The sequence below is a fragment of the Hypanus sabinus genome, chromosome 7 (assembly GCF_030144855.1).
Source record: "Hypanus sabinus isolate sHypSab1 chromosome 7, sHypSab1.hap1, whole genome shotgun sequence".
Classification (NCBI taxonomy): Eukaryota; Metazoa; Chordata; class Chondrichthyes; order Myliobatiformes; family Dasyatidae; genus Hypanus; species Hypanus sabinus.
Genome location: NC_082712.1, coordinates 32,898,346 through 32,922,242, shown reverse-complemented (window position 1 = coordinate 32,922,242; position 23,897 = coordinate 32,898,346). Strand labels below are relative to the sequence as shown.

The 23,897-nt window shown below is 38.1% G+C and overlaps 1 protein-coding gene across 3 annotated transcripts in view; it reads right to left on the bottom strand.

Annotated features, from left to right (window-relative positions):
- LOC132396662 (splicing regulatory glutamine/lysine-rich protein 1-like) overlaps nt 1-13,652 on the bottom strand; it is a 57,617-nt gene extending 43,965 nt beyond the window's left edge. For all 3 annotated transcript variants that reach the window (XM_059974404.1, XM_059974405.1, XM_059974407.1), the window contains exon 1: nt 13,322-13,652. In XM_059974404.1, coding sequence (XP_059830387.1) covers nt 13,322-13,437 — 116 coding nt within the window. In that variant the 5' untranslated portion in view covers nt 13,438-13,652. The remainder of the gene's footprint in view (nt 1-13,321) is intronic.
- Between the last annotated feature and the right edge of the window lie 10,245 nt (nt 13,653-23,897).

Sequence of the window (23,897 nt, the reverse complement as noted above, 5' to 3'; positions counted from 1 at the left end):
AGAAATTCCTAATCTGTAAATATCTAAAAAAATGAAATCTAGGCAAATTATATTTATTAGATAATTGTTCAAAAGACATAAAACAATTATCCAAAAATAAATCAGAAAATCGTAGTAATCCTTTAGTCTCCCAAGCTGAATAAGCTTCTATAATAGAAGGATAGAAAAAGAAATTGGATACAATGGGAATATTTAAAACAAACTGATTCAGCCCAAAAAATTTCCAAAATTGAAACCATATACGTAAAGTATGTTTAACTATCTGATTGTCAATTCGTTTCTGCAATTTAGAAAGAGCAAAGGGAAGAGAAGATCCTAAAATAGAACCCAATGAAAATCCTTGTACAGATTTAATTTCCAGGTTCACCCTATGAGGGCTAAAAGAGTTATCAAAACTCTACAATATAATTATGAAGATACGTTCAGAGCCCTTCTATAAGATTAAAAGTGATTGGGAAAGAGAACTTAACCTTACTATCCCTATTGAGAATTGGGATAAAATTCTTCACTCAGTCAATTTATCATCTATATGTGCTAAACATTCATTAATACAGTTTAAAGTTGTGCATAGGGCTCATATGTCCAAGGATAAATTGGCTCCTTTTTATTCCTATATAAATCCTATTTGTGACAGATGTCATTCTGAGATAGTGTCTTTAACTCATATGTTTTGGTCTTGTCCGCTTTTGAAAAAATATTGGAAAGAGATTTTTGATATTATTTCCACAGTATTGAACATTGATTTACAACCTCATCCTATTGCTGCAATTTTTGGTTTACCTATGAAGGATTCAATCCATTTATCTTCTTCTGCTTGTCGAATGATTACATTTCTTACATTAATGGCTAGAAGATCTATTTTGTTGAATTGGAAAGAAATTAATCCTCCTACCGTTTTTCATTGGTTTTCTCAAACTATGTTATGTCTAAATTTAGAGAAAATTAGAAGTGTTGTATTTGCCCCTTCTATTAAATTTGAAAAGATATGGAGACCATTTATTCAATATTTTCATATGATGTAATGTGACCCTGTTCCAAGCCTATTTGTTTTTCCAGTTTTGATTTTACATATGTTGAGAGGATCGGAGTTGACGACACTGATGATTTTGTATTTTTGTTAGATATTATAAACAGCCCTTTTTTTTCATTTTTCCCCCCTTTTTTTTCTTTTTATTAGTTATTAGGTTGTTAGATTAGTTTTTCTAGCATAAATTTTTTTCTTTATTCTCTTTTTTGTTTTTTTTAATATATATTATGATATACCTACTTTTGCTTTGTTTATATGTTACTTGTATCGTTCATGATTTGGGAAGACTCTTATATTGTAACTATTGCTTATGTATCTTTTCATGTTCAGTTTAAATTTGTATGTTTGTAATCCCATTATCTATGTATTAATCTTATGTTGATATTAATAATAATGAAAATAATAATAAAAAGATTGAAAAAGAAAGCATTTACATTGTATTAGGTATTACAAGTAATCTAGAGATGATTTAAAGTATATGGGAGGATGTGCGTGGGTCTGGAGCTCCGCTGGGTCCTAACGTTCACCCGCACTGAGACAGGTTAAATAAGGGACTTGAGCATATGTGTTTTTGGTATCCGCAGGCGGTGGGGGGGAGAGGGGGAGAAGGTTCCGGAACCAATAAGGAGGGATTCTGAAATCCAAAAAATTCTGAATTTCAAAATGTAACTGGTCCCAAGGATTTTGGATGAGGGATTGTGGACCTGTAATATGCAGTGTCTTCTTAATTCAGACACATTGCATCCGGTACATTTTAGTCCAATTAACCAAAGTTTAATGGAAATAGTTTAAAAAGTTACTAAGTGACAAACTACTGTTTAACTGAGTAATAAATTATGTATTTAAATGAGAAACAGAACAAATTACAACACTATCATTACTACTATAGTTCTAATAAACTGTGTATTAGTTTCTAATTGTTATTGATGGAGGAATTAATCCAGAGTACGTTGTGATGTTCATTTGATTTTGATTGCAAATGAACAAAATCAGCACAGTGCAGATAGCGGACTGCCTTCATACAATCCTTTCGACAAATCTCCATTTTCATTGTTACATTCAAGGCGGTTGTGGATACCTTCAAATTCCTCCTAGTGCCTAACTTGAAGTAGTGAAATCGTTTTGATTTTCACACCTGCTGCTTCTGCCATCTCCAAGCCTGAATGTTTGAAAAAGCAGTGAGAAAACAATTCTGAATTGTATTACCTCTCATTTCTTACCATTAGTGACAAAATCACTGCTTTTTGATCACAAACATACATACAGCTGCCACCATTTAAAAGCTGTTCACTCTAAGCATGGTAAAATGTCTAATGGACATGCAACTGATGCTAATTAGAAACTTACGGCTTTTACTATATGTTAAGTGTTATTTTAGGTTTATGTGTTATTTGGTTTGATTTGGTAGGTTATTTTTTGGGTCTGCAAATGCTCAAAAATTTTTCCCATATAGATTAATAGTAATTGCTTCTTCGCTTTCCGACATTTTGGCTTACAAACAGTTTCATAGGAACGCTCTACCTTCAGATTGCAGGGGGAAACCTGTAACATCTTTGCTGTTTTATTATATCAGTGTTGATAAGCCAACAGTCCTCTAATTTCAGATAAAAACAGAAGTATTGGCATTTGCTACTCACCATTCTCATTGACCCTTTCCTGAATCTTGGGAGTTTTGGAAACAAATATATAAATCTATCAATGATTTGACTAGCCATTTATTTTAAGATCTGAGATGAATTTCATCACAACCCGGAGATTATCAGCTCTCGGGTTCAATTTGGCTGGTACTACTTTCCTGGTGACTTTAATTTTCTGGATCCTCTCCCACCTGACCAATTCTTGATTTTATGATATTTAACACTACATTATGATCCATGACAGTAAAGCAGGTCATTCGACCCAGGGTCAACTCCAGATCTCAGATTAATTCCCCTCTTTGATTTATTTCCCTATAACCTGTTTCTCTCTCACAAACCTATCAACTCTACTGACTCTCCACTTAGATAAGCAGCACCTCATATTCTGCCTGAGTACCCCACAACCCAACAGAATGATCACTGAAATTCTCAACTTCAGATAACCAACACTCCCTGTGTGTCTCTCTCTTGTCCCCCACAGTAACCCACTTTCATTCCCCTTCCCCAACTATCATTCACACAACACTCCTTAATTTTTCCAATATTCTCCCCCAAAAGATTCAATTGATCACCTCTCTTAAATCAGATACAAGCACCTGCAGCCTCATTTCCATCCAATACTTTCCCTGTCTCTACCTTCTCCTCTTACCCAGCTCTATCTAACGCCTTTTACTCCTTCCAAAATGTTATGTAACTATCAGTCTCCTAACTCTGACCACTTCTTCCACCCATGATCTCTCCGCACTCAAGTTTCCCCGATATTTTGCCAGCCCCACCTCAAATTTCTCCCTCAGCACTTTAGACTATTTTGCCTCTTCACTCTTAGTTCTAATGCAGAGTCTCAACCCAAAACATTAAGTATTTTCACAAAACCATAAGACATAGGTGCAAAATTAGGCTGTCTGACCCATCAAGTTTACTCTGCCATTCAATCATGGCTGTCCTTTTTTCTCCTCCTCCTCAACCCTATTTCCTGGCCTTCTCCCCTTAACCATGCCATGACCCATCAAGAAACTATCAATCTCTGCCTTAAATACACCCAGCAACACCCACAGCTGCATGTGGCAAAAAATTCGACAAATTCACCACCCTCCGGCTAAAGAAATTTCTCCTCATCTGTTTAGCAAGACCGCCCCTCTATCTTGAGGCTGTGCCCAAGATCGCCCCAGACTCTCCCACCATGGAAAACATCCTTTCCAAATTTACTCTGTCTAGGCCTTTCAACATTCAGAAGGTTTCAATGAGCTGTCCCATCATCCAGTGAGTACAGAACCACATATGATAACCCTTTCAATCCTGGAATCATCCTTGTGAACCTCCTCTGGACCCTCTCCAATGCCAGCACATCCTTTCTAAGGAGCCCACAACTGTTCACAATACTCAAGGTGAGGCCTCACCAGTGCCTTATAAAGCCTCAGCATCACATCCCTGCTCTTATATTCCAGACCTCTTGAAATGAATGCTAACATGGCATGCGCCTTCCTCACCAACAACTCAAACTGCAAGTTAACCTTCAGGGTGTTCTGCACAAGGACTCTCAAGTCCCTTTGCAACTCAGATTTTTGGATTTTCTCCCTGATTAGAAAATAGTCCACACATTTATTTCTTCTGCCAAAGTGCATGACCAGCCATTTCCCAAACATTTGCCACTTTCTTGTCCATTCTCCTAACCTGTCCAAATCTTTCTGCATTCTACCTGTTTCCTCAACACTTTCTGCCCATCTTCGTATCATCTGCAAAGTTGGCAACAAAGCCATCTATTCCATCATCTAAATCATTTATATACAGCATAAAAAGAAGTGGTCCCAACACCAACCCCTGCAGAACACCATTAGTCACTGGCAGCCAACCAGAAAAGGATTGTTTTATTCCCACTTGCTGCCTCCTACCAATCAGCCAATGCTCTAACCATGTTAGTAACTTTCCTGCAATACCATGGACTCTTAACTTGGTAAGCAGCCTGATGTGTGGCTCCTTGTCAAAGGCCTTCTGAAAGTCCAGACACACAACATCCTCTGCATCTCCTTATCTATCCTACTTGTAATTTCCTCAAAGAATTCCAACAGGTTCGTCTGGCAGGATTTTCCCTGAAGGAAACCGTGCTGACTTTGTAGTATCTTGTCCTGTGTCAACATGTACTCCATCACTTCATCCTTAACAATTATTCCAACATCTTCCCAACCACTGAAGTCAGGCTAAATGGTCTATAATTTCCTTTCTGCTGCCTTCCTCCTTTCTTAAAGAGTGGAGTGACATTTGTAATTTTCCAGTCCTCTGGTACCATGCCAGAGTTCAATGATTTTTGAAAGATCATTACTAATGCCACCATAATCTCTAACGCTATCTCTTTCAGAACCCTAGGATGCAGTTCATCTAGTCTAGGTGACTTATGTATCTTTAGGTCTTTCAGCTTTTTGAGTGCCTTCTGTCTTGTAACAGTAACTACACCCAGTTCTCTTGCTTCACACACAACAACATCAGGCACATTGCTAGTGTCTTCCACAGAGAAGACTGACGCAAAATACTCACTTAGTTCATCAGCCACCTCCTTGTCTCCCGTTATTTCTCCTGCCTTAATTTCTAGCGGTCCTATATCCACTCTCATTTCTCTCTTACTTCTAACATACTTGAAAAGAACTTTAACTATCCACTTTGATATTATTTGCTAGCTTGCTTTCATATTTCATCTTTTCGCTATTGACTTTTTAGTTGCTCTTTGTAGGTTTTTAAAAATTTCCCAATCCTCTATCTTCCCACTAATTTTTGCTTTATTATATGCCCTTTCTTTTGCTTTTACCATGGCTTTGACTTCCTATGTCAGCCATGGCTGTACTATTTTACCATTTGAGTATTTCTTCATTTTTGGAATACACATATCCTGCACCTTCTTCATTTTCCCCAGAAACGCACACCATTGCTGCTCTGCTGACATCCCTGCCACCAGCTCTTTCCGACTTACTTTGGCCAATTCCTCTCTCATACCATTGTAATTTCCCTTACTCCACTGAAATACTGCTACATCAGATTTTATTTTCTCCCTATTAAATTTCAAGTTGAACTCAATCATATTGTGATCACTGGTTCCTAAGGGTTTGTTTACCTTAAGCTCCTTAATGCCTCTGGTTCATTATATAACACCCAATCCAGTATAGCTGATCCCCTAGCAGGCTCAACGACAAACTGCTCTGAAAAGCCATCTCTTAGGCATTTAACAAACTCACTCTCGAGATCCACTATCAACCTGATTTTCACAATGGACTGCATGTTAAAATCTCCCATGACTACCATTAACATTGCCTTTTTGACATGCCTTTTCTATTTCCTGTTGTAATCTGTGGTCCACCTCCCAGCTGCTGTTGGGAGGCCTGTATATAACTGCTATCAATGATTATTGGCATAATGATTCAAGAACCTGAAGCACTGCCCCTTGCACCAGCTTTTCAGCCATGTGTTTATCTGCCAAATCATCCTGTTTCTACCCTCACTGACATGGCTTCCCCTCCACAGATTCTGCTTGACCTGCTAATTTTTGACTCCAGATTCCAGCAGTTGCAGTCTCGTGTGTCTCCAGGATTCTGCTACCTGGGTATTCAATAGGGGTATTCCATAATTTTCAATTAACCTAACAACCACCATAAACCAATAGTTAATTCCCTTCAACCATTCAGTTCTTGAACAAAGCATCAAACTAATCACTAGTTTATCAACACTATGACCAGTTTCTACTAAAATGACATTTTTTGTTCTAATTGTGTTCTTTTGTGTAAATATCATGAATAATTTATGTCTGTGACAGGCTCTGTGCCTGTGATGCTGCTGCAAGCAATTTTTATTGCACCTGTGCATACATGTATTTGTGCATATGACAATAAACTAGACTTCACACTTCTTGCTGTGTTTTGCATTCTACCCAATCTAAGTCCTGCTACTTCGGGCAATTGTATACTTTGACTTTATTTTTTTAAGTTAACCACAGATGATGAATTTCCTCAAGATTATTTTTTCCTCGTCAGAATGTATTTAATTTTTGTATTCTGAAAGATCCCCACAAATTACGTGCCAACTGGGTGATCCTAATCTAAATTGTCTGTTCACCTGAACTAGGTCTGCATTCATACTCCTAATTACGTTTAAAATTTAACAATGACCACTCTTCTCTCCCTCAAAATGAATATAAAATTTAATATAATAATTGCTATTTTATGATACCTTAACGATGAGGTCATTAATGAAAACTGACTCGAAGCAGAGAGCAGGTCACATAAAGTCTGCTATCTCATGGGCTCCCTAATGTGCCTTTTTAAACAAATGATCTTGAAAGCACTTTATGAATATCTTGCATATGTTTGCGTCTCTATTTGTTCCAGCCTATACTTCTGATTACTGCCCTGCCTTTCTGACAAGCTCTCAATATTTTTCCTTCATCTCTATCCTTGTACCACACTCACAAGTGATCTCACATTTATTATTTCTGAATTCCACCTGAATGCATTTACATCATGGTTTACTGAAGTTATTACACCAAAACCATCACTATAATAACAAACAAGAGAAAATCTGCAAATGCTGGAAATCCAAGCAATATGAGAGTACTCTTTTCCATAGATGCTACCTGGCCAGCTGAGTTCCTCCAGCATTTTGTGTGTGTTGCTCCATCACTACAGTGCCACTTTTGTTAAGTTCAGGACAGTATTTAACAATGCATGACATCACTGATTCTTGGTCAAAATGCAGCTAATGGGTCACACTCCAATAGTTCAAGTCACTATCAATATTCTTCCTAAGATGTGCACACGCACACACCTTTCGCTACTAGCATATAAAAGAATTTAAACTGCGCACCGAGGGTTGTCACCCTCTACCTCATTGGCCTAAAGTATATTTCACAATCATACACAATAATATTTCCTTTTCCAATTTCTGATGCCAATGTTGTGGACAGCATGGAGTTTGTAATGACTTCAGATTCAGATTATTGTCATTTAGAAACCACAAATGCAATGCAGTTAAAAAATGAGACAACGTTCCTCCAGAATGATATCACACATGACAAAACAGACTACACCAGAAAATCCACATAACGTTTGGCAATCCCCAATCCAGAGTCCGAAGAGGCTGCTGCATATTAATATCACGCTAACATCTTAGCGCGCTCCCCGGAAAGGAGCTCCAATCCCACCAAACAAGACCAAAAACTAAAGCTACAAGACCTGCACAAAACCACATATTTACAACATATAGTTACAAAAGTGCAAACAATAGCATAATTAATTTTAAAAAAACCATGGGCACAGTAAAAATAGTCCAAAGATGTTAAAGGACTATAAGTTCGAAAGAAACTACCACACACTACCACAAGTCCTCAGGGTCCCCGATTGACTCGTCATCCCACATCGGCGGCAGAAGGGAATACCCCCGCTATAGACTTCCACGGTGTCGCCCGACTCAGCCTCGCAGACGCAGCACACAATGAAAGCTCCGTCAAACCCAGCCTCGTAGACACAGCACATAGTTAAAGTCTGCAGATTTTAGAAATAGCTTATCTGTACTGTTTCTATTGAAGAAATTTTTGTTTCACTGTGTCGAATTCTGAAGAAGTGAGGCGCAAAAGAACTGCTAGCTCATTTAAAGCAGAATGGCTTAATGAAACAGTAGAAACTGCTACATCAAAAGCTCATGAGGCCAGGAACATGCAGCTACAAGTAACTGTGTGATACAGAAACTGGTGTTACCTGCGTGTATTGTCGCAATGCAAAAATTGGTGGAGAATTTGCAAGTGGGAAGAAGTGGAGTTATTTTTGGAAACGTGACTTTTTAAAGCATTATTTAGCAAGCAAATTACACTCATTACCTGCTACAGGCCTGCTATGCATGAATTGTGAGAATCCAGATGAACGAGAGCGAAAACTATCACACCCAGAGGAGATCTGTTAGCACTGTTTTGCTAGCTCTATATATAAAATTCAGTGCAGAAATATTGTCACTGGGCAAAAAAAAACGCACAGCACAAGATTTTGTGCACATTGGTCAATACAAATTAGAGGGAACATTGATCACATTTAGGATGTAGCCCACAGGAATCGGAGTCCAGTGTCCTCGGCTCAACTATCTTCAGTTTCTTTATCAATTACTCTTCTTGAGAAGTAGAATGTTTCTTAACTGCATAATTTATTTACATTTAGGAGATGTAGCACAGTAACAGGCCCCTCTCTGTTCTGACAGGCCCGTGCCATCCAATTATACTCATATGACCAATTAACCTACTAACTCATACATCTTTAGAATGTGTGTGGAAACCGGAACACACAAAGGAAACCCACAGTCACAGGAAGAACATACAAACCAGTTACAAACAGCAGTGAAATTGAACCTGGGTCACTGGCACTGTACTAGCAATACACTAACTGCTATGCTGCCCTGCCACCCAACAATTTGGAACTCTTCGGCATGAAGCACACCCTAGATAACATCCAGGCTGGTATGAGGCACATGCCATTAAAATGTCAGATAATGATTAATTACATCTCACATCCAATAGTATTACTTTTTTCCCATTCCTCCCACCATCAAGATCATGGATCCCTTAATTAACCAGTTACTTTTACAAGGAAAAGTCTGAACAATCAGTGGCAAGTGAAGCTCCAAAGCTTTTCTGTCATTCACAAGGCTCAAGTTAGATGAAGAGTGCAATCATTTCCTCTTGTCTGAATTTGGGCAGCCCCAACAACACTCAGTAAAATGTTGGATTGGCACACAATTCACATTCATTCCCCCACCACCAGTGCATTGTGAGCATCCTTTACAAACTGTACTTACTTAAGCTAATCCAAACTTTTCAAACCCATAACCAAACTGCATGGGATAAACTGACTGGGAAATACATGGATATTCCTCGATTATCATTGGAGCTAAATCTTGAAACACCCTACCCAACAGCCCAACGAGTGTACATCTTCAGAATGGTTGCAGACATTCAAGACGATAGTTTATACACCACTGTGCAACTGGTGTCAGACTTCCTAATGAAAAGATCTTTGATAAAAGACCTCCATCTCCATTATTCTCAACACGGGTGCCCCCCAGGGCTGAACGCTGAGCCCATTGCTCTGCACTCTGCTCACATATGACTGCACGGCCAAACAACCATGCAATCACATTATCAAATTTGCAATGGCATGACAGTGGTAGAACTAATCACTAACAATGATGAGACTGCCTAGAGAGGAGGTGGAAGAGCTCGGAGCCTAGTGCCAGGCAAATAGCATCTTCCTTGACGTTAACAAGACAAAGAAGATGGTTATCGACTTCAGAACACACACCCTCCTTTATAATCGGTGGCACAGCAGTGGAAACTGCAAGCTGTTTCAAACTCCTGGGAGTGCACATCACACACAATGTCTCAGAACACATTCTACACAATCAAGAATGCCTCCAGTTTCTGAGGAGGCTGAGAGCAGAACATTACAGATCCATACTCACATCACTTTGCAGATACTCAGAAGACAGCACCCTGACAAGCTGCATCACTGCTCCGTACAGAAACTGCACTGCAGTGGAAAGGAAAGCTATACAACCTGTAGTCAAAACTGCCCAACTCATCACTGCTATCAGCCAACTTGCCAAGGATATATATACAGAAAGGTGCCAGAAAAGGTATCTTCCTACTGAATTTTTTTAGATCCATTTGATCAAGATGCCTTTGATATACACAATACCTTTAACTGCACGGCACTCCCACAGTACTAACTCAAAAACTGCTGCTTACTGAAGCTGTTGTCACTCGCCACACTCCAACTCCTCCAAAAGCCCCCTCCTCTTCCATTTCCCCCCTCAAACTCGACCCTTTCTCTCAACACCTCCCACCACCCCTCACCCATATCCCTGCTCTTCCAACCTAACGCTCCTCTTGAACAAGCCCAACCAGCCTCCTGCCACCCCTCCGAATTATATGAACCAGTGAAAGGGCAATCAGCACATTTGCAAGTAGTAAATGTAAGCAGGATCGAAACTCATTGACTATCAATGTAAAACAGTGAGCACTGACCGCCAAAGAGTAATAGGCAGCAGCACCCGGTGGATGGGAGAGACAGAAGAGCACATCACTGCTATGTTGCCTCCCAGGCCCAATGCACCTCCACAGGGAAGGATGTGACAGTGGCAGAGCCAGCAATGTCATGAAGGATCTTGTCCACTCTACTCATGGGCTGCTTGCCCCACTCCAATTAGGGAGGAGGCTGTATCGCATCCATACCAGGACCATCAGACTCAGAAGCAGTTACTTTCCCCAAGCAGTAAGGCTGATCAAAACGCCCACCCACGAACTCCACCACTTTATTTCGTGTCAGTCATCTTATGTACAGCCTAGCGTAACTTTATGCACAAACCATCAATCTGTATGCAAGATATCCATATATTTATTGCGTTCTTTATCTTTTGTGTTTTTTTGTGCTGCTTCAGATCCGGAGTAACAACTATTTCTTTACACTTATGTATAGGAAATGATATTAAACAATCTTTAATCTTATTGTCATTTTCTTATCAGTGAGCAATAATTGCTAGTTTTGCCTACTATACCAAGATTCCCAAAGATGAATCAAGAAAAACGACATGCTGAGGCAAATCCTGCTTCATTTCCTAAAATTTAATTCTGGATTTCCACCAAATTAAATAACAAATGCGATTTTATTGGCCAAAAGCTTGCTTATGTCTTGAAGGGAAGTTATATCTGCGCACTTAACAAACAGAAATAAATATTTGACTTATTCCTTAATTTTGGAGGAGGCAGCGATTGAACTGAATTCCTGAATCATTTCTGTGATTTAATTTGTTGCTGTTCACTCTATTGAATTGGTACATTTTATTCTCGCATTGTAGTAATGATAAAAGCAATACATTTGTCACATTATACATGACCTAATATAAACAGCAAATCAATTGCTTTTTATTCCTGGGAATTGGCACACATTTCTGACAATCGTGAAAGAAAGCTACAGAGCAGTAAAAGCAGGAGGTTTTGATTTGGCTGACAGTACTAGGGTACAATCGTTATACAAAAAAGCTGCATATATAAATGTAACAAGTCCAATAAAATAGAATGGGCAATTTGAACCTTAAGGATCCCTCGTTCTTCAGAAATTGTCTTCCCTCTTGCACCTTTTCTACAGCTATTTTCTGTGTCCTGCTACTGCTATTCAGTTATTATTCTCAAGCAGATCAGGCTTCTTGTTCATTTGGCAAGTGGCATCCACTGTGGCTGCTACTCTGACAGGAAACCGATGATTAATAAGTAGAATGGTCTAGTCCTAAATCAACTAATGTATAGATCTTCAGCTAGTGTCTGTACTGGCCATAAAGTAATTACCTGTACTAAACCATTTACCAACGCTAAACCCATGTCTGTCTCTGCCTTCATAATTCAGCATACCTCAATCAGATGTCCTTCGGCTTTCACCATTTCCAAAGAAAACATATTCAGCATAATGAATCTCTCCATTTTGTTGAAATTTCATCCTAGTTAACAACCCAGTGAAACTCCTCTGCAACACCCCTCTCCCCATACAATAACATCCTTTCTATTGTTTGGCAACCAGAACTGCACAACAAACTCCATTTGGCAGCTTAACTAATATTGAAGGACGTCCATTCAGAACTGAGATGCAGAGAAATTACTTTAGTCAGCGGATGGTAAATCCATGGAATTTCCTGCCATGAGTGGTTGTGGAGGCCAAGTCATTGGGTGTATTTAAGGCAGCGATAGATAGGTTCTTGATTAACCAGGGCATTAAAGGTTATGGGGTGAAGGCAGGGGAGTGGGGATGACTGGAAGAATTGGATCAGCGCTTGATTGAATGACAGAGACCTGATGGGCCGAATGGCCTACTTCTGCTCCTCTATCTTACGGTGTTGTTTCAATGACCTTATATTCCATGACCTAGCTAATTAAGGAAAGTATGCCGCATGCCTTCTTCACTATTTCATCCATCTGTGTGCTGTTGATTTCAGAGGTCCTTCAATGCGTACACCAAGCTCCCTCCATAATTCCCAATTGATATATTCTGGCTTTATCATTCCTTCCAAAATATACTGAGTCCTAATTCTCAACATATCTGGAGCGAGATTAAGAAAAGATATTCTCCTACTGATTTTTTCCAGGCCCATTTGATCAAGAAGATGCCTTTGATTTCCACTACACCTTCAACTGTACAGCACTCCCTCGGTACTGACTCAAAAACACTGCTCGCCAAAGCTGTTGTCACTTTCTCACCACACTCCACCTCCAAAAGCCCCCTGCTTTGCCACTACCCCCTCAACACCTCCCACGACCCCTATGCCCTCTTCTCATCCACATACCTCCTCCTTCAACCCAGCGCTCTTCTTGCACAACCCTACCAACCTCCTGCCACCCCTCCCCCTCACCGCTCCAGATTACTTGAACCAGAGACAGGATAACCAGCACAATTAGCGATCTAAACTTGTCGCCCATCAATGTAAAATGGCGGGCGGGAATAATGGGCAGCAGCGCCCGGCGGGGTGGGAGGAGAGCAGGAAAGCGCGCCGCCGCCGCCGCCGTGTTGCCTCCCCGGCGGTGACTGCCAGGCCCATGCGCGCCTCCACCGGGTGGAAACGGACGCTCCAGCGCTGCAGCCTGGACACTTACTCGGGAGGGAAGACGCGGAACTCCTCGATTTCTCCCAGGAAGCTGAAGAGCGTCCTCAGCTGCTCGCTGCTCGCCACAGGAGAGACGTTGGAGACCTGGACCACGGCGGTAGTCATATTGCGGCCCGCCCGGTACTCCCGTCTTCAAAGGAAGTGGCAGCTAGACTCTCGCCTTCAGCTACCGTGTGTGCGAGCGCGTCTCCCCGCGTCGGGCGGTCTCTCTCGTTTTCTTTCTCCTTCTCTCTATCTCCCCCCTCAGCTACTCGCTTTTTCCGCTCTGCCACACCATCCACCTGGTGCTCGGTCAAGCGCCGCACTAGGCCCCTATCCCATCAGCCCTTGCGGCGCCGTGAGTGATTGACACTCCTCCCACCCACCCCCCTCCCCAGCTGCTGCAAACGCGGATGTATCGACCACTTAATTGAACTGAAACAATATTGCTGCGTTAATATTCGATTATTTCTCTTGTGATGAAAGACAATATTCACCTTCCATAATTAAATTATCATGCATTGCTTGAAATGTCAGTGAATGAACGTATTTACCTATGCTCCAAATGACTTTCGGATTTTATGCAGGGCAAACCAAGTTAACCTAACTCCTCACCATCCAAGCCAAAGATCCGCATCAGACTAGGTTCTGCCCGTCACTTTGCAAAATCAATTCATAATAATATAACTGATCAAAGAACAGAATAAAGGGAGGGAAGTAACTAATGGAAATCTATCAATTTTTTTTACTTATTTTTTTTACCAGTTAATGATCAGAATGTTCATTTGCATAAATATATTTCCATTGTTTTAAGAAACGGAGGAAGTTTACCATTCTGGGTGGATAAATACCAATGTAAATTGTATTAAAAGAAGATGACAGCAAAGAATTGGTCTTTTGCAGACAAATTGCTACAAGTAATTTTAAGCTCTCTTTAAACATAAATTGAGAAAAAAATTGCCTTGGGTTGAAGTTCAGGGTATTTGGAAATAAAATATCAACTGTTATTTAAACCCTTCGATGGATAGATCCAAGCCCACCCAAGTTCTTCCGAATAAATCGGCTTCTCTTATCAACTCCTTTATGACTAATTCAGCAATTTTTGAAATTTGGCATTTTCTACACCCCAATGACAAAGAGTTTTCATACTTTTCTCATGTTTATCACAATTACTCAAGAATTGATTACTTTTTCATTGATCACCGTTTGCTTACAGATGTTATCAATTGTAAATATGACTCTATTACCATTTCTGATCATGCACTTTTGAAGTTATCTATTAAGATAATGGACTCATTTACTAATGTTAAATCTTGGAGGTTTAACTCTATTTTATTGCAGGACTCAGACATTGTCAATTTTATCAAACAACAAATTGATTTGTTTTTCTCAACAAATTCTACAGCAGAGATCTCTAGTGGAATTTTATGGGACACTTTTAAAGCCTTTATTCATGGGCAGATTATTTCATACTCTGCTGGAGTTAGGAAACAAACTAATTCTAAAATATTAACATTGGTTGATAAAATCAAAGCAATTGATAAGATTTACTCTGACTCCTAACAAAGAACTCTATAAAGAAAGAGTGGAACTCCAAATGGAACATAATTTGTTATTATCCTCTTCGATTGAAAATCAGTTATTTAAATCTAGAACTCAGTTTTATGTGTATGGAGATAAGTCTGGTAAATTATTGGCTAATCAATTGAAAACTGTTTCGGCTAAAAGACAGATTACTAGGATTCGTAAACAGGATGGTACTCTGACGATCGACCATAAAGAGATAAATAAAGCCTTTCAAGATTTTTATAATTCCTCATATCAATCAGAATTTGCTGAGAATTCTTCTATAATAAATGAATTTGTAAGGAAATTGAATATTCCAAAATTAACAGTAGAGGATCATGTATTTTTAGATACACCTATCACGGAAACTGAAATAAAAAAGGCTATTTTTTCAATGAATTCCGGTAAAGCTTCTGGTTATTCTGCAGAATTTTTAAAATCTTTTTCGTCTACACTTTCTCCTTGGCTTTGTAAAATTTTTAAAGATGCATTAATTATAGGCAAATTGCCACAATCTTTTTATGAAGCTTCCATTTCTTTAATTCTTAAAAAAGATAAAGACCCTGTTGAGTGTGCATCCTATCGGCCTATATCCTTGCTGAACACGGATTTTAAGATTTTTAGTAAAATTTTGGCTACTAGATTAGAAAATATATTACCTCGAATCATTTCTGAAGATCAGACTGGATTTTTAAAAAATTGCTATTCATCTTTTAACATTAGAAAATGAATAAATATTATTTACCCTTCCTCACCCAAAATACCAGAATGTGTTATTTCTCTAGATGCTGAAAAAGCATTTGATAGAGTTGAATGGCCATATTTATTTAATACAATGCAGCATTTTAATTTCAGTTCAAAATTTATATCATGGATTAAATTAATATACCATAAACCCTTGGCTTTGGTTTTTACCAATAATCAAAGATCTCCTTTTTTTCAGTTATTCCGTGGTACAAGGCAAGGTTGTCCTTTAAGTCCTTTACTATTTGACATCGCTCTAGAACCTTTGGCTATAGCTATCGTGAATCACCTAATATTTTTGGTATTACTCATTGGGAGGGGACGTATAAGTTATCATTATATGCTGACAATTTGTTACTATACATATCTGACCCTGAAAGATCTATTCCTGCTATTTTGTCTTTGTTTGCTCAGTTTAGTAACTTTTCTGGTTATAAATTGAATTTTAACAAGAGTGAACTATTTCCATTAAATATGCAAGTTTCAATTTATAAACGTTTACCATTTAAGGTTGTTACAGATTATTTTACTTATTTAGGTATTAAAATGACTAAAAACACAAAGATTTATTTAAAGCTAACTTTTTACCTTTAATTGACCAGATTAAGCAACTTGCTATTAGGTGGTCTCCACTATCTTTGTCATTGGTTGGTAGAATTAATGCTATTAAGATGATGGTATTACCCAAATTCTTATATTTATTTCAAGCATTACCAATTTTTATTCCTAAATCTTTTTTTTATATTATTGACTCCAAAATATCTTCTTATCTTTGGCAGAATAAAAATCCTAGACTAGGCAAAAAATATTTACAGAAGCCTAAGAAGGAAGGTGGTTTGGCTTTGCCAAACTTGAGATTTTATTATTGGGCAGTTAATATACGGTATTTAATATTTTGGACACAAGAATTGACTATAGCTGCCTGCCCACAATGGGTAAATTTGGAATGTAAATCTGTACAAGACTTTTCGTTGTTTTCAATCTTAGGATCTTCACATCCTTTTTCTTTATCTAAATTGAATAAACAAATAACTAATCCTATTGTCAAATACACATTGCGAATCTGGTTTCAATTTCGTAAATTTTTTGGTTTGAATAAGTTTATTCTATCATGCCCTATTGTATCTAATTTTTTTTTTGGCCTTCCTTTATGGATCAAACTTTTTTTTTGTGGAAAACAAAAGGTATAACATGTTCTCGTGATTTGTTTTTAGATGATAACGTTATCCTTTGAACAGTTATCTAATAAGTATAATTGACCTAAAACTCATTCTTTTTAGATACTTGCAAGTTAGAAATTTTTTGTATAATCAGTTACAGTCTTTTCCGAAACTAGGTCCATTGGACATTACGGTAAGAATTTTGGCTGTGAATCCTTCTCAAAAGGGTTCAGTAGCTGTCATTTATAATATGATTATGAATATACAGCCAGATGTATCAGAAAAAATTAAGAAGGAATGGGAAGAAGAACTTCATTGTCTTATATCCACTGAGCAATGGGAGAAAATGTTACTATTAGTTAATTCGTCCTCTATTTGTGCTAAATATGCTCTAATACAATTTAAGGTTGTACATATATGTCTAAAGATAAACTTGCTCGATTTTATTCTTACGTTAATTCAACCTGTGACAGATGTCATTTTGATGTTGCCTCATTAATCCATATGTTTTGGTCTTGCCCTTGTTTACAAAATTACTGGAAAGATATTTTCAGTATTATTTCAAGAGTTTTGAATATTAATATCCAACCGCATCCTTTTACTGCAATATTTGGTTTACCAATGGTGGATAATAGTTGTCTATCCTCTTCATCTCGACGAATGATTGCATTTGTTACACTAATGGCTAGAAGATCTATTCTATTGAATTGGAAAGAAATTAATTCTCCAACTATATTTCAGTTCTTGTTTGACCATTTCTTGATTGAGCTTAGAAAAAATTAGGTGTTGTTTTTGACCCTTCAGTTAAATTTGAAGAAACTTGGAGACCATTTATTCAACATTTTCATATGAGTTGAATTGTCTTTTCCTAAACCTTACTTATATTATCCTTAATTATTTGGATGGAGGTTCGGAGTTATTGGCACTACTATATATGTACTTAACATTATTCAATGGCCCATGTTGGTTAGTGTTTTTTTTTCTCCTTGTTTTTTTCTGGGGTCTTTTTTTTTCTTTTTATTTCTTTGTTCATCAATGCTATGAGTTTGGGAGGTTATATATTTTTATTATATATCTGAATGTCTATTTAATCTATTAATTATGTACTCTCAAACACTTTGTATTCATGTTTCATTTATGTTTGTTTAAAATTAATAAAAAGATTTAAAAAGAAAAGGAAATAAAATATCATTTCCCTTCATAAAAAAGAGGGTTGAACCATCTTAGACTTATGCCTTGTATCCATTTTAAAGAAAAAGAGGGAAAATAAAGGCATATGAAAACGTGCATGATCTATCCAAATACAGCGGATTGAATTTATTGATTTTTCAAAACAATTACAATCCAACTAGATAGGAGCACGGTGTTGCCTTAATTTAAGGAAAACATTATGGACTCATCAACAATTTTAATACAGTATATGAATGCCAGCAAATAATAGTGAACAATAACACCAATGGAGATGAATACCTTCTAACAGTGTTTTGGTTGTTAATTAATTTAGTCAAATGAATTGCATCTACAATTGCAACAAATCAGGAGCAATAGCTAATTATGTCATCATTTTCCCACTGGTGAAAGGAGACGGTACGAATTGATATTCAAGCTACTGCTGATGTTAGCATAAACATTTGTACGGCCCAATTAATGAGACCCACTTTTGCTGATTTTGTATACTTTCGGGGCAAGTTTTTGCACTCAGTTTTGATTTAATCATTTGGAGAAATTTAACCATTTTGAATTTGAGAACAGGCAAAGACCAACAGAATTTTGATCAGGTTCCAAATTTAAGGCATATCTCTACTTGCCTCAACAACTTCTGTATTTTTCAAAGTATTCCCGGGTGCAATCTGTCAAATGAAAAAAGTTGCTCTTAGTTTCTGTCAATGGATACAGGAATGAAGGAATGCCAGTTAACAGGAAAAAGATAATAAGCTGAATGTGGTAAAAGTTGACTCTGAGCCAAATCAGGCTCCAGCTCCCAGATCAATTTCTCAGCAAGTTCCATTTCTAAATCTGGAGACTTCTGGGATATTTTTCATATCTACAGCAGATTACATTCTCAGTAATGTTCAAGTCATGTTCACAGTTAGAAACTAAAAGTCATCAATGACAAAAATACTGCTAAACCTGTACCAATTTTATTGGTTTTAGTTCAGCTAAATGCACTTGCTGGTGTCAGAGAACATAACAGGTGCTGAATTAAGAATTTGGGAAAAGGTCCCAAATCCATTCAGAACTTAACAGGAATAGGAGGTTCGGTGGACACTCAATACTGACATGCCTTTCAGAAAATAGATATATATCAACAGTACTTGGAAAATAAACTGATAAGAAAACAGTATTAAATTTCATATTAAATTTTAAAATTTCAAATTTCAAAGTAGATTTTTAAATTAAAGTACATGTATACCACCATATGCAACCCGAAGATTCATTTTCTTGCAAGTATTCACATTAAATACAAAGAAACAAAAACAATCAAGCTTAAGAATAATAAATAAATAAGCAATAAATATTGAAAACATGAGAAGAAGGTTAATTGAAAGTGAGTCCACAGGTTGTGGAAACAGTTCAGTGTCGGGTGAATGAAGTTATCCCCTTTGGTTCAAGAGCCTGATGGTTGAGGGGTAATAACTGCTCCCGAACCTGGTGGTGTGAGTCCTGAGGCTCCAGCGCCTTCTTGCTGATGGCTGCATTGAGAAGAGAGCATGTCCTGGGTGATGGATGTCTCTGATGATGGAGGTTTGTTTCCTGCGATAGCAGTAAATGTGTTCAATTGGTGAGAGGGTAAAATACTGGCATCACTCATTAACCCAATATGCCTTGAAATATCTTAAGCTAAGATGGCTAAGACAAAAAAAAATACAGCAGAAAATGTAGGTAAACCGAAAGGGCCCAAATAAAGTCAATCATTAATGACTAGAAGAAAAGATTGTATGAACCTTTTTGTTCATTCACTGAAACTTTATTAAGGTAGGCTTTCCATCAATATTGCATTGAATAGATTTTATTTTGGTTACAGTCATAAAACCTGACATCATCTTCGAGTTGCTGAAATGCATTGAACCACCACAATCCTTTTCAAGAAGGTAGTCCCACAATGTTGTTGTATAAGAGAACTGAGAGAACAAACGAAGGTAGTGCTATTTCTCTAAGTTACAATGGTGCACAACTAGTGCAAGTTGTGTGTCTTGTTCTTCTTGGTATCAGAGGGCATATATTTGGGAACTGCTGTAAGAGTAAAAGTATATATTTATATGGCTGAACTGGAAGATGACCAGCTGAGAATGATCTATGAACCTGTTGCTTTTCTAGTGCAGTGAACTACGGAAGGTCGATAGTCAAAGACTTAGCAAGGGTAATGTTGAGGGAAGGGAAGGTACTTGGGTAATCTGTTGCAGTAAGTAATCATTATATGTTAGTATGAACTTTACTGGTCATTTATCAATCCCTGCCCAAATATTGTCGAGGTTGTGCTTGTCAGTATGGGCTATATTGAGTTGTCAAGAATAAGGTTGAATATTCTACAATTATCAGCAAAGATCTCCCATTCAACCTTCTGATGGAAGAAAGATCATTGAATCAGCTGATAGTGATCAAGTCCAGAAACTTTGCTCTGAGGAACTCCTGCATCAGTGGCCTGGGGCTGAGACAATGGACGTCCAGTAATCACAACTATCTTTCTTTATGCAGGGCATCTCTTCAACCATTTAAGCATTTTCCCCTTGTTACAACGCCATCAAATGCTGTCATGTCACCCACAGAACTTAGCCCTTAGCTTCCTAATCAAACCAAAGTTGTGAGGTGGACTGGCAGCCAAGTGATCTCGATGAAATCCAAATGAGTTTATTGGTGAATACTTGCCTCCCAGAGTACTTTTCTCAAACTGAGAGGAGATTAATTAGCTGATAATTCAGACTGGGGAGTCCAGCTTTTTGACAAAGTGATAAACCTGAACAATTTTCCATATAAAGAATGAAAGCTTGGCTGACTGGCAAGAGGCAAAGAGTGGGCATAAAAAGAGTCTTCTGTGGTTGGTTGCCAGTGAATACTGGCGTTCCACAGGGAACAGCGTTGGGACCACTTCTTTTCATGTTACAGTATATGTCATGATTTGGATGACAGGATTGATGGATTTATGACCAAGTTTACAGATATGAAGATAAGTGGAAGGGCAGGTAGTGTTGAGGAACACTTAGACTGGGAGAATGGCAAAGAAGTTTCAGACGCGATATAGTGCAGGGAAGTGTATGGTCATGCACTCTAGGAGAAGGAATAAAGGCAAAGATTATTTTCTATATGGGGAGAAAATTCAAAACTCAGAGATGCAAAGGGAGTTGAGAGTCATCTACCTTATTCGGTATACTGTACTGAGTACATTCAAAAGAACATCTTCAGTACAGCATTCATCACCCTTCATGATTTTGCCCCCATATTACATTTCAATTCATCCCCCTGACTGCAATTTTGCCCTATCACCTGCCCGTCTTTCCTCAGAATCTCACTACACACTGCATCTATCTGTATACCAACTGCCTCATTCTCAGCCCTATCACTCCTGTTCCCATTCCCTTGCCAAATTAGTTTAAACCATCCCTGTCAGCTCTAGCAACCTGCCTGCAAGGATATTGGTCCCCCTTGGGTTCAGGTGTAACCTGTCGCTTTTGTGCAAGTCGCACCTTCCATAGAAAAGATCCCAATGATCCAGAAATCTGAAACCCTGCCGTCTCCACTGTTTCCTCAACCACATATTCTTTTTTGGATGAAAATGTTTTGTAATAAACACCTCATAAGCATTTACTCCCCCACATATACTACAGTATAACTAATTAACAGGGCAGCTGGGCTTAGTAGCTCCAAAAAATACCTTGTTCTGAACAGAAACATTGAAACTAATATACAATGTTTCCAAGGTATTTAAACAGTGTGTTTCCCTTCTTGTGGTAATGACTTAGCAACTGGTGGATAAATCTGTGGCTTGTTTAGATCTGTGATCTAAAGAAAATTTTTTTTTACATGTCGCAATGAAAGAAATCCTTATTAATGATTTGCGCCACTGCACCTCTCAGGGTATCTTCGAGTCTAACCCCCGTTAAATGGCAATGTTATCTGGCTATCTTCCAATGCTGAACCAAGCAGAGGAAGTCCCTGTGGTCCGTTTGCTACAGGTGGCAACCTCTCCCAAATGTTCAAGGATAACCTTTGGTTAAAAACAGCTCCCAGGTACCTCTTGATAATATATCAAAAATCACATTTGTTTAAACTTTGTGATTGATGATTTGATACATATGAAAATGTTTTTCATTATTTTGTTTCCACCAGATTGCTAAATTACATATATTTCACACTGGAATAGATGAAAGATACAGCCAGTGATGAAAAATAGCTTTCATTTTCTGTGTGTACTTTGTTCTTATGTGTGCTATTGGCCACTAGTTTTGCTCAAAGCTTTAAGAATAGTTGGAGATACAGTAAATATTTCCGATTTGAACAGAAGCTGCACAGTGGTTAAAAAAAATCCTGCAATTCCCTTGTAGCTCAATTACATAAATAACATTAATTCAGGTAGATTTCACAAAATCTAAACAACTTTGTTTGCAATTAATTATAGATGGCTGATTGTCACCACAGTTTTTCCCAGTAGAGTGAGTATAATTAATGTCAACGTTAACTATTATTTCAGTATATTTTTACAGCCCACCCTATAGCTTGGCATTTCATATTTCTCATAGAGTTTGATTCTACATCATGACACAGACTTACAAGCGTGAAAACATGCCAATGAAATGCATTTTGTCTGGTGAAGTGCACATTATGTTTGTGCTCATTTATTTGACAGAAAGTAATTTTGTCAAGATCTCGCTGCAGGTTATTCTTAACCATGCAGTGACCCTGCCTCTGATTACTTTTTGTTCAGCGAATTAAAATGCGTGGAAAATTCATTACTGTAATGTCTTTGTTTAAATCCCAACATCAAAGTTTTGAGAATCTGTTACTGAGAAATAGTCAATCTTATTAATTAGTTTAACAGTTGGCTAAACCAGGGTGAGGGGCTTAGACAGAACATAGAAATCTACAGCACATTACAGGCCCTTCGGCCCACAATGTTGTGCCAACCATGTAACCTACTCTAGAGACTGCCTAGAATTTCCCTAGCACAGAACCCACTATTTTACTAAGCTCCATGTACCTATCTAAGAGGGTCTTAAGAGACCCTACTGTATCCAAAGCTATCAAAGCTTTTCCAGTTGTGCCTTGGGTGGTGGTATTGTGTCTTTATTCTGCTCCCCACCCAACCCACATGATAGTATCACATAGCACAAGGTCCACGTCATTCAAACTGCACAGTTAGGGGTTGAAAGCATAAACAGTGAATTAGCAAAAGACTGTGTTTCACTGTGTTTCATCAGTGGGTATTCTTTCAATATTCTCTGTCACAAAACACCCTAAAAGCACCAGCTTATATATTAAAATTGTTACGAATGAGGAGCAACTCTGATGGGCAGAAGGGTGCAAAGCACCCCCCCCCCCCCTTTTGAGAATCGCAAAATCGCTATTATTTCGGGTCTGATACTCAGGAAATGAGAGAGATACACAGCTCATGTCACTAATGAGAGAGGGACAACACAGGGATACACAAAGGTGGAATGTCTCCTCCTAACAAAAGCGGAACAGAACCACTAATTACTGCTATTGTCTTTTGGAGAAGGAATTGTGCATTGAGTACTGTTCTATTCATTGAAACCCCTCAGGGGGCAACCAGAGTGGTCTGGTTGATGTGTTGCATCATCTCAACCTGATTGACACCTGAGACCCTGTGAGTGGGGATAAAAGTAGGGTCTGGGGAAACACCCCTCAGACGCACCAGGAGAGACGCTATGAGACCGGTGGGGGCTTCTTTTTTTTTATTTAGTTTTTTTATACATTTTACAAATTAAACAACCCCAAATCAAAATGAGGAACATTAATACAGTGCAAAATAAAGCATACAATGACAATATGATACAAAGAAAGAGAATTTTTTTTAAAAAAGCACCTAATTTGAAGACAAGTAAACTTAGTATCCTCCCCAAGACCCACAACACAAAAAAAAAACTCCAGACCAACCACAAC